The 12,258-nt window shown below is 35.2% G+C and overlaps 1 protein-coding gene across 8 annotated transcripts in view; it reads right to left on the reverse strand.

Moving 5' to 3' along the window:
- Positions 1-12,258, reverse strand: part of LOC106163009 (electroneutral sodium bicarbonate exchanger 1) — a 48,135-nt gene that overhangs the window by 18,907 nt on the left and 16,970 nt on the right. For 6 of the 8 annotated variants that reach the window (XM_087005722.1, XM_087005723.1, XM_087005724.1 and 3 more), the window contains exons 3-7: positions 5,385-5,534; positions 3,531-3,666; positions 2,607-2,767; positions 1,703-1,903; positions 1,037-1,081 (exon numbers count right to left, since the gene is read on the reverse strand). In XM_087005722.1, coding sequence (XP_086861848.1) covers positions 1,037-1,081; positions 1,703-1,903; positions 2,607-2,767; positions 3,531-3,666; positions 5,385-5,534 — 693 coding nt within the window. Of the gene's footprint in view, positions 1-1,036; positions 1,082-1,203; positions 1,231-1,702; positions 1,904-2,606; positions 2,768-3,530; positions 3,667-5,384; positions 5,535-12,258 lie in introns of all 8 variants that reach the window. The other 2 variants (XM_087005729.1, XM_087005730.1) reach the window with 2 other exon arrangements.

Below are 12,258 nucleotides of genomic sequence, written 5' to 3' on the forward strand. Positions count from 1 at the left end.
CTGTTATAAGCACATGTATGCAGTGCAAATACACTTCACATATACACAAAATCTGCTCTCAACTCCCCTCCCCCATTTAATGGCCCTCCTCACATCGTGCAGCACACTTTTTTGTTTCGCACCATTTTGAGATATTAATGACGTGGATATTATAAAAAAGTCAATTAGAGTGAGCCCCCCCCCCCCCCCCTTCCCACCATTTACATCCAACAAGGCCATCATCCATGCAGTAAAGCTGGATTAATTTTGATTAGTCCCACCTATTGGAAGTCAACGTGTGAAAAGGAGTAAAAAAAAAACTCTGCAGGATAATTTTGTGCCAAGACCAGTCAAAAGGGTGCAAAACAAAAAAGGGTACCCTACAATGTGAAAAAGGCCTATGCAGTCTCTAGGTCTGTCCATGTGTGTCTGTCTGTGTGTCTGTCTGTCTGTCTGTCTGCATGTCTTTCTCTCTCTTGATCTATCTCTTCACTTGAAGCATGCATTTTCAAACAAAGGCAATGGTTTTTGGAAATACATCCATTCATCATAACTGAAAATTATCAAACACAAAACGAAAATCCACTAGTTTACGACCAACCTGGACGTAGGCCTTCATCAGACTAATGTGAGATGTTGTAACTCACTGACCATTTCTGAACACGTAATAGGCACCAGCCACTGGATTGACTAGAATTCAACCAAGATCCTTAAATCCGAGTCATCTGACACCCCACGGAAGATAAAAGAGGCTATCAACATCAGCCATCACCTGCCACCCTTGAATAGGGAGGGGGGGGGAGGATCTACCTGACATTTATAAAAGGGTCCTAGCCGCTTTACAACCTAGCGGTCAGTGAGTCTGATGAAGGCCTACATCCAGGTTGACCATAAGCTAACAGTATGAAAAATTTTCAGCTTGTGTTCGATAATTTTCATTTATGATCTTACTACCAAGCTAATGAACATTTTCACATCCATTCATGTTTCTACCATACACATACATATAAATATCTACAAAACAACAAATTGATATTAATCAAAATACCGTCACTACCTAGAACACCGCCTTGAACCATCTTGTGAATTTCAACAAACTCGGCTGTTTAACAAAATAAAACAAATTAACAACATTCCGAACTCAAATACTGTGGTTGCTAAAAAATAATCACAACGCAAGCAATATTGTCACATCTCAGAACAAGAACCTCTGAGATTTACTACCTTGAAGAGGGAATAATTCATAATGTTCTGAAGTGAAATATTGAAAAAAAATTGTGATAAGAATGAAAAAATTCTACATGCAAGGTAAAAATATGAATAGCTCAAGAGTTTAAAAAACAAATAGGAGTAGAAATACTACAGAAAAGACTGTAACATTTACTGTGACAGTAGGAGTTCATACTTTAAACTATCATATAATGTGATCACAAACATATACGAGGCCATATACAGAAATTAAGGTATCATTTTAGCATGGAATTTTCCTTACTTTTGTAGGTGAAACTAAGTGATACAAAATGAATAGATAAATAAATACACCAATAAATAAATAAATAAATAAACACCTTTCCCTGACATGCAACAAAAATAATTTTTTTCCTAAACAAGCCAAAAACCATATAATCAAACCAATCCCACCATGACCTTCCACTTTGCATGACATACATTACAATCATGTCCCCAGTAAGTAAAAACAAAAGTTCTCGAACAATATACTTACCATCTTCTGCATTCTGCAGGTTTTTAGCAGAAGACAGCTTTCTTCCGATATCCGCCAGTGTTCGGACAATGGGCAGTCCAGACCTCTGTCCACGGTGTTTATCATGGAGGTGACGGTGTTTACAAAGAAGAACCTCCATCACCTGGTCCTTGTGCTCTGGGCTAAGGTTCCTATTGGCAACCATCATGTCTAACAGGATCCCTGGTAAAAATATAATTTGAATCCTAACAAAAATTCTTATTTGTGATGTAAACTGATAAGAATGTATGGGATGAACACTTTGTCTAAGGGTGCTTTCCCAGAGATTTAGATCGATCTAGAGATTAAGTTTTAGATCGACCTAACTCCCTGGGGGTTCACGCTAAATTGCAGTCAGCCGAGCGGGCACCATAGTTAATTACCCCCTTACAGCTTTTAGTAGGCGGGACAGACGCTTAAGCCGGCCAAGCTGACAGTAATCTAGTGAGACTCCCCACAGGGATAGATCGATCTAAAAATCTATGGAAATGGGGTGTAAAGGTTTGTCACATGTATCAGATTTCTTAAAGGGCAGGAGCCCTGGTAAAAATATAATTTGAATCTTAAAAAAAAATTATTTAAGCCTCCATGACGTATATTAATAAGAAGATATGGGATGACCACTTTGTCTAAAGGGTTGTCACTTGTTTCAGATTTCTTAAGGAATAAAGAATTTTCTTTAAATTCAAAATGTCAAAAGATACAACCAAGTCTTTGTGTAAAAAATGATTATCAAAGTGTAAATATTGACAACCAGTAAATACAGCTTCAAATAAAAGTGAACCTATTTCATAAGTTCCTGACAATAATAAGCCATATGACATAAAAATCTCAATCATAGAACTTCAAAGTATGAATTGGTTCCCTTTTTCTAACAAAACCCTACCTGTTAGTGAGACCAGATTGTTTGCTGTACAATCCAGTAAAACAGTTCCATTAATCAAGCAGCTTCTGGCTTCAAACAAAGAGTGTAAGGACAGTGCTGCCACGTGGGGTTTTGACCACCTTTCACCACCCTCTTCCAACTCCTCTTCAAATTTAATCCACCTAAATGATTTAAAAAAAAAAAACAATTCCCTCATATTTTACCACCAAAATGGCAGTTAATGCATTTATTCTGGAATTTGTGCTTGCCATCACATCATGTGACCTCCATAGAAGGCTATATTCTGTAATACGTAATCTCTTGAGAGAATAATACAAAAATCAACTTTTTAGAATAAAAAACCAGGCCCTGTGGGACAATTTTGAATGTGGAAATGGATTCATTTACCATTGGTAAGTATGGGAAAATTGTCCTTTACCCCAGGAAAATTAATTTTTTGCCAAAATGAACAGTTAAACAATGTTATCCCTTTAATGACTGGTTCAACAATGGCTGTTAAAGCATATCATACTAAGACAAAAATCTGTCCAATTATTTTGTCTAAGTGTAATAACATTTCATACTAAGGACAAGATAATAGAAAAGGACGATTTTAAACTGAAAATATCATACACCAAATATCTATCTTAACAACAATTTTTGACATTAAATCAATAGCAGCTGTTCAGGTACAAGTATTATACAACTTTAAATCTTCAGAGACTTCAGTACATAGCTCCCTTGTGTTATCAAAATTTAGCCTGATAAGAAAATTGCATAACTTTGAAGTTTTGCTCAACCAGAATATCTTGAGTAACCCATATCTGATCTTTGCTCTAGCATGCTTGATTAAACTCCCGCACTTGTTGTATACTAGTAGAAATATTTGGTACAGCCTCACATCTCCAAGTGTCTGAGGTATGCAAACAAAAAAGGTGACTTTACCTTCCTGTCTCTTTCCATTCATATCCCATATCTGTGGAGAACAGTTCGTCCATCTCACAGAACAAGTCGTGGGTTTCATTTTCTGGGGTGTCTTCTAAACCAAGGAGAAACTGGACGCGTTCTGAGGGTGGTGTAGCTGTGGGTTACATGAACACACACACACATATATATATATATATATATATATATATATATATATATATATATTAGGTTTTATTCATTTATTGTACGAGAGTGACATGAGACATAGGTTATTGTTAACAGAATCTTAACATTTGATTTAATTTGTAAATGTGGGTGACATAAAGACATTATGTTAGGTTATTATAAACAGAAACTTAATATCTGGTTTATGCTGTAAATGTGGGTGACATGAAGACCATATTAAGTTATTGGAAACAGAATCTTAATATCTGGTTAATACAGTAAATGAGGGTGACATGAGACATAGGTTATTGTAATTAACCGAATCTTAGAGACAATTCCCAGACCCTATCATACTAACTTTGGATCAAACTATCTCAAAGGGGGTTCTCGCTTAATTGCAATTAACCTAAGTGGCTTAGATGTCTGTCACGCCTACTGAAGCTGATGAGGGGTAATTAACTATCATTTAGCTGCTTTAAGACATCTAAACCACTTGAGCTGTAAGCAATTTAGTGAGAAACCCCGTGGAGATGGACCAATCCTGTTAGATCGATCTAGGGATGGGAACCCAGTCTTAATATCTGGTTTATGCTGTAAATGTGGGTGACAGGAAGACAAGTTAATGAAAATAGAATCTTAATATTTGGTTGATGCTGTAAAGGAGTAGAATTCAATCTGAACACCACTGTCATCATCTCTGAGCACTGTGTGATAGTGCCTTTGTTTTAAGTGAAAAAAAAGAGGAAGGGGAGATTACTGTCATCCCATTAAAATGGATGAAGATATCCAAGATTATGACCACAAATAGAGTAAAAAAGTCCTTCAGATAAATTTTCTCCTTCATTCCAAAAACAAAAACGATCTGTCGTTCAAGGAAATTAATTCAATTTCTGATGAGAAACAGAAACTGAGGAATCATTTTGGCAAATGGCAGAAAAAGAACCTCTGAAAACAGACACCAGGATAAAGCTCAAATAAACATGCAAAATATAGTACAATTTTGTTTTCTAAGAAACTGCTGTTGTTACTAGTATATTTCATGCTACTGAAGGCAAAAGAGGCAAAAGTCAGACAGGCATTTATCTGGGATGGAGTGAAAGTGAAATATTTTCAGCTGAAACAAATCTATCCATTCAATGACGGACTTATGTATGCAGACAGCATTTTCTCAAGACTATACAGACCACGTAGCTAGATGACAGATGACTCCAAGAATCAAAAGAACAGTATGGAAGTGTGTGAAGGTCACATATCATCACATGGAAATTAAGGTGACACTGAAAGCATGTGAAGGCCAATGCTTGGTCGAATTTTGAATATGGTGAAACTGAGAGTGCGTGATTTGGGGTTGTACATATGAGAACTAAAAGGACAATGAAAACATGGGAAGGTCACAGTTTGCTCACATAAGAACTAGAAGGACAATGAAAACATGGGAAGGTCACACTATGCTCACATATGAACTAGAAGGACAATGAAAACATGAGAAGGTCACAGTTTGCTCACATAAAAACTAGAAGGACAATGAAAACATGGGAAGGTCACACTTTGCTCATATAAGAACTAAACGGGCAGTGAAAACATGGGAAGGTCACACTTTGCTCACATTATCACATAAGAACTGTGGTGACAATGGATAACGGTGAAAGTCAATCTTTGCTCACAAGAGAATGTGGCTGCATGTATTCAAAACAGAAGTGAACCTACTTGGTGGCTTATAGCTTGGTTGATCACCCAGATCATCCTTATCTTTGTGTTTCTTTCTGTGTTTGCCATGTTTTCCACCATGTTTGTGATGGTGATGGTGGTGGTGGCCTGCCTGGCCATTCTGGACACCAAATGGATCAGACCTATGACCTAGAAAAAGCAATAAAAAACAGTAGTTATCAGCCATTAATAAATGCCATATTCAAAATGTTATCCAAATGGATTTTCACACTTTTTAAGATCATAAATGGACATAACCCCAACTTCATAAAATTACCTGATTTTATTTACACATGTAATACACACTAGATTGGTATTTTTAAATGCTGAAAATCAATGTGGTTATATCCATCATCCCCAGATTGACAATTTTTCTTATCTAAATTAAATTAAGAACAAATTTTAGTTATCAGATAGTACTCCGTGCAATCCTGTATCTTTAGTAAAAAAAACAATGACAGAATTATTTCTATTTCATTTCAGGTTATTTTGTAATTTTCTTGCAATATAATGAGTTACCATAGCTGTGCATCTTTCATATTTAGTTATAATTTACAAAATACTATAATGTAGATTAGAATGATCAAAATCTGTGGATTTCTTTAAAAGATTAGAAAAGATACGCAGACATGCAAATTTAATAGATGAGAGAAATGGGCAATAACTGCTGAATTCTAATTGAAAGGGAAGGGTGATGCTGAACCTAAATTTCAGTGATGTCACTCAATAAGACATTTATCCCTTAGGCTCCTTAAAAAATTGCATAACACTAGAAGGAATGGACTAATTTCTCCTTCTGGCAGAGACTTTTAGCAATTCCATAGACCATTTGTTTCTACTTTGCATTTTCATGCTATTATTTTAAAATCAAAACAGACCCAAAAACTGAATCTTATATACTCCACAAGTGCCCCTGACTTATATGCTGAAAACCAATGTGGCTATAGATATTACCCCCCCCCCCCCTTCCGTTACTCACCCAGCTGGACATAAAAGTTATGTATTTTTTATATAGTTTTATTACACCTTAAGCACCTAAACTGACAAGTACCCATCATGTTCAGATCCTTACTTATTAAAATCGTGTTGACTGTTTCATCAAAATCACATCTACACTTGTTCACCACAAAAAGCTGTTGCTGATTTTTACTGACTCTATGTTATTAGGTAAAGGAGTAAAGGAGTGTTATCAGAAATGTCCCTCCCCCCCCCTTTTTTTCTTTTGGAAGTTAGTTTTATTGCCAAAGGAAAGAATAGGTTACAAGGGGTAATTAGCTCTGCTGAAGCACTTTCCACAGCATAAATGCACTAATATACCTTTTTAAAATTTGCACTCTGTACTACACATACTACAAGTCTAAATACAAAGAGCCACCTGAAAGTCATAGGATCTTTCTACAGAGAAATAAGTATTAATGTACTAAGAAGTTTCTGGCAGATGTGAGATGTTTCAAACTATCAGTGTGTGTTTTCACGAGCTATATATGATATTCTTTAAAATCTTCCTCCAGCAACCTGAGAGAGAGAGCACTAAACAAACGTGTGCCGTATTGAGCTGGCATATATCACACAGGGCACTGGACCATACCATATAGGAAAGGTGCCCTCTAAATGGGTTTGAAGTCACGTTTCTGAATGAAGCACAATATTCATCCCTTTTTTTCCACGCTGAATCAATAAATACCTTGTTTGAATGTGTTGAACGTGTGATTTGATAGGTGACATTGCCTACTGGTCTGCACGTGCTTGCAAAAAAAAAAAAAAAAATTGGGAATGGGGTGGAAGAAGAATGACATGGAATGAAAAGTGATTATTAAACTGTTTATAACTAAACTGACATTTCTGCTAAGTATTTTTCTTCTCTCGCTTGCTCATTTTTCATAGAAATGTTCAAGTTTTTGCCTTTACCCTTCTATCAAAAAGTTTCTAATGAGAGTTGCCAAAAATTCATGTAAAAAAAATGCCATTTATTTATTAGTTTCTCTCAATTAAATGAAAATGGACCTAAAGTTCAATAACTTTCAATGGGGCATTAACCATTTTTATATCACCATTCAGCCAGAGTTGATCTATAAAATGAATCATGATGTGGGCAAATTACACAACTGTATTACTCATTCACACTTTTTTAACTTTCACAAACTCAGTCAATTGGCTAGACATGGCTTGTGTTAAGACAATGAGTTCACAGAAACTAAAATCATAAAGATTTCTGCTGGCTTAGTGTGTATAGAGCACGGAGAAAACCTGGTGATCACTTCTCTCAGTTGTGTATTGATGTAGGCACCAAACACGGTTTGATAGACATTTAAGCAGTAGGTAAATCTGCTAAGAGAGGAACATCTGCAGAGATACTGACATCAACTCCAAGAACATGTCTCAAAATGGGGGGGGGGGACTTTTATCAGCACAACATTTTAACATACTCTTGAGGAAGAAATACAGAAAAACACTTCACAAATACTTTTTTTTTAACCCAGAGCTACTAAATGTTTGCATGGCTTTTAGATTTGAATTTGTAATAGGGATTTGGTGAAACCACTGCATACGAAAGTTTACTTAGCATTACACCAAGTAACCTCAGTACAAGATTTCTTTGTATTTTTTTTTTTTTTTTTTTTTTGTATAAAGCTATCTCTTAATGGATTTGTCACATGTTATCACAAAATGTCAACTTACCAGACTCACTTGTCAGTTATATTGCATTAATAAGAATATGTTTCGTGTAGTCACGGCAACATCAACACGGCGAACATATCATGGAGACAGTAACAGCATTTGAAAGAGATTTACAAAACTAATTTGTGTAATAAATACAAAAACTAAAAGCACCCACAAAATATACTAAGGGGAGATCTCTGCTTGTTGTTGTTGTTGTTTTTTTAACCACAAAAGCAATTAATAATATGCAGTTATGCTGTGACTATTGCTCATTTTGTGTTGATTGCCTCCTCAAACCACAAAAACAGCATGTCCTCATGTTTTTTTTCCTTTTTGCTGAAAAAAACACTTTACCTGTGTCATCTTTCAGCTATATCAAATTAACATGAACAATGGAAGTACCCTAAACCTTTAGCATTTTAATAGAACAGCAAACTTTTATGTGTCTCAAATTCATTAAAACATTCAACAAAACATGAGTAATAAATAACTAAGTGCACATTTTCAAAGCAAAGGATTCAAATGTGATCTTCATTGGAGAACCATGAATGCGCTGGTTGATTGTTCAGAGCTATGACATAAGTCAAGTCAAATCTACTCAAAGAACAAGATGGCATCACATATCCTACGCTACAATCAGATTTGGTTGATGGATTATTGTGATGTCTTTGTTGGGGGAGAGGGGGCAAATTCAAAATAATTTTTTCTGTATGGGATGGGTTAAACTGACTAGTCATAAAAACTTGAAAATTTCAGCATTTAAAAATTAACATTTTAAAATGCCTGTATCTGACACAGCCATATTAGGTGGCAAAATAATCAAAAGACTCATTTTCAAGTTTGATGAAATTTCCAGTGAAAAAATTACAGAATTATCTTCCGAAAAAAAATTTTTGAATACCTACAGTACTATATTATCAGTTTTTTACTGTACAAGCTTATATTCCAGATAGACAAGACCAGTTCATTCATTTGACAGTGGCAAAGTTAAGTATGATGTATCCCCTGGCTATAGAGTTAATATAGGTGTATACACAAGCTGTCAGGAGGCATAGCTGTGCACATACATTTGCACCAACTAAACAACAATAAAATTATTCTACAAGATGAAATCAAGGTGGATATCTAAATAAACACATAATTGTATCTTCTTTCAGATGGGGTTGCTTTCACTAACATAAACTCTTTTTAGAAAAATGTAACAGGAATCAAATAAAAAAAAAGCAATGGATCAATGCCGATTATGGGTATTTTTTTGTTTGTTTGTTTGCTCTTGACTAGTCAAAATTGCTTCTCATATGCTGAATTTTCAATCAAAAATGAAACCTTTTGAAACAGGGACAATCCAGAATATTATAAAATGTCTCAAATCTTATAGATTAACAAATTAAACAAAAAACAAAAAAAAAATTGGAAGTTTATAGTTTTTTTCCATGATGTCAATTCATCTAACAATGCCTCACAACTGATAATTCCTCAAGCAGATAGTGTTATTAATTTATTTATTTATTTATTTATTTATTTTTTATTTATTTATTTTTTTTTTCATGTTTCAGACAATATTACTTTTGGGGTTCTAACACCTAATGAAACTGACATTCTACCGTCCTTCTCATCAATTCTATTTCATTCACTGCAAGATTGACCCTTTCTCTCAAACCTTTGGGGACAGAAGCACTTCGATCAAACCAATTTCATACACCATATCTGGCTATATATGGCTACCCAAATCTGAGAGATTGTGAATGGCAGTTTTTAATAGACTACTTCTTGCAGACTAAAGTTTCCCATTACATTCCTATTCAGGCGTGAATATTAGGGTATATCTTGCAAAAGACATTAAATTTTTCTTTTTAGATTACAAGTTTGCTATGAATTAATCTATTCTAAGTGGAATATAAGGTAATGGGAGTGATAGTTTAAGGCTTAATTTGGTGTCAGTAATTGAAAATGTTTGATGCTATTCTTAAAATCTCATTTTTCAGTCGAAGTATAATCAACTTCATCAGTTTCTTATCAATCAAAATAAAAACCATTGAAGATTTTTTGCACATCGCTTGCTTATTCAGTTTTGTTCTTTGTGACGAAAACTTCCTTCCCTTTCATCTGATAATCAAAGTTGTCCCCGCAGTAATCTTAATGCATCCCCGAGGGTATATGTACATGTAATAAATTCGACTGACTGAGGTTTAAGAAGAATGTAATAATCCCACGCTTTGTACCCACACACTTTGTAAGTGCAAGAAATGAATAAAGACAAGACACAGACAAATTCTTTTTTTTTTTTCAGCTGAAGCTCATTTCTGACCATGGCTGTAGCTTTGGATCACACAAAAACTGGAGAAAGCTGCAAGAAGTGGAGAAACTGGATGCCAACCCCCCCCCCCCTCCCCCAATCTCTGTTAGCTTATTATCAGTGTTATTATCAGTTAAATGCCACTTTCTTTTTTCCTTAAAACTTTTCATTCTTTCATTTTCTGGTGGCTCTCCAAGTTTTGCAGTTTCTTGGAATAAACATTTCTAAATTTTTTTTTTCATGATATGTAATCATCTATATCATACTACAGTCTCAAGACTCAGTTGCCACTCGTGGAAACTATCTTTAGTATCTTGACGTTGTATTCTACAAGACAGATAACAAATCACTGAAGTCCCATGAAGACTACAGTAGTCTGGGCAGTCAGGTAATTGCTTAAACAACTGACAACCATACTAATTCCTAATAAAGGCTACAGCTGTAGTTTCCATTGTACTAAGGACATGTGATTCCACAATCTGTATCAGGTTTTTGTACTTGGGGTGATGTGAGATACATATTTATAGGGATGACCTGTCAGATCTGAGAAAAATGAAAAGACTAAGTAGACATTGCTACAAAAGACTGGGATGCACATATATGGTTTTAGAAACCATGTAACAATAATCCTCCGAAAACTCAAAGGTGGAAATCTCACCAACAGCAGTCTCCAGGCATAACCAGAGAATATCAACAACAACCAAAAGAATAAAAGATCTCATTAACTATGAATCAGTGCCACACTCTTTGAGAAGGAAAGACCAAGTCGAATATGAAAATGGATCTTTTTGAGCTCATATTAAGACTCTCTCCAAACATCCATACAAACCTTATATTAAGTGTCATACAACAGTACCGTCTATTTGATTTTTTATCAAAAAGCTTAATGTTCTTCTTTTAGAATCTAGTTTCATTCATGACCATGACTGGGTTGAAGGACCCTGTGTGCATTAGTACCCAGATATCAAGATGTCTGCACAAGCAGACAGACACCAGTCTGAATTCAAAGACATATCACTCAGTAAGGAAGACATTATAAAGAACCGAGTGACACCTAGCATACATCACAGACAAAGAAGAAACTGAGGAAGATTTTTCTCGCAATTTTCTCGCAAAAAAGGGCAGTACTTTGACCAAACAATGACAAAAGACATTGTCAAAGAAGTATTTTCAATCTTCCAAGTCCAACGTGTATCATCTAGAGCATATCTCTAAGTAAACTAGTTTATTTTCCAGGACAAAATTTTTTTTCTATGAGCACCAAATAACCATTCCTTGTTCATTGTGCAACCATTCGTCATAAAAAAATTTATATAATAAAATAATCCTGATAAAAAAGGGGGAAAAAAGCTGTCTGCTAACCAGGTTCAGAACAAAAATAGCTATAACACGCAATATTTTTATCTGGCAGACAGGACCAACTTCTATAACAGGGGTCTGAATATGAGAATGATCAGTTTACCACTATCATTTACCACCTGGATACTGTCTTTATCTTTATTGCTTTTATCCCACCTGCTACAACTAAAAGCTGTATACACAGGAATGCCTCCAGACTCATTGGGTTCCCGCTCTTTTTTTTTTTTTTTTTTGTAAAAAGGCGGCCAAAACTAGAAGCTCAACGGTAGTCATCCATGACTTCAATCCTGGTTTTATTCCTTTTTCTTTTAAAAAAATTACATCCTCTTTAATAGTGCACCCCACATGAACTCTTAAATCTACTTTGAATGTGTGCATGTGACTCCTCAGTGCTACCTTAGAGATTCAGACCCACTTATTCATGTGCGACCCAAACATGAATTGAGAAACTGAACAAAATGGCTTTCTACGTTTTAAACATTATGTCAATATGCACAATTTGTCTGCATTCAAAGCATACTGAAAAGCTAACTTATATTCTACATCCAGTCGTAAGTT

This window comes from Lingula anatina, chromosome 2 (assembly GCF_051362555.1).
Source record: "Lingula anatina isolate TDL-2025a chromosome 2, LinAna3.0, whole genome shotgun sequence".
Classification (NCBI taxonomy): domain Eukaryota; kingdom Metazoa; phylum Brachiopoda; class Lingulata; order Lingulida; family Lingulidae; genus Lingula; species Lingula anatina.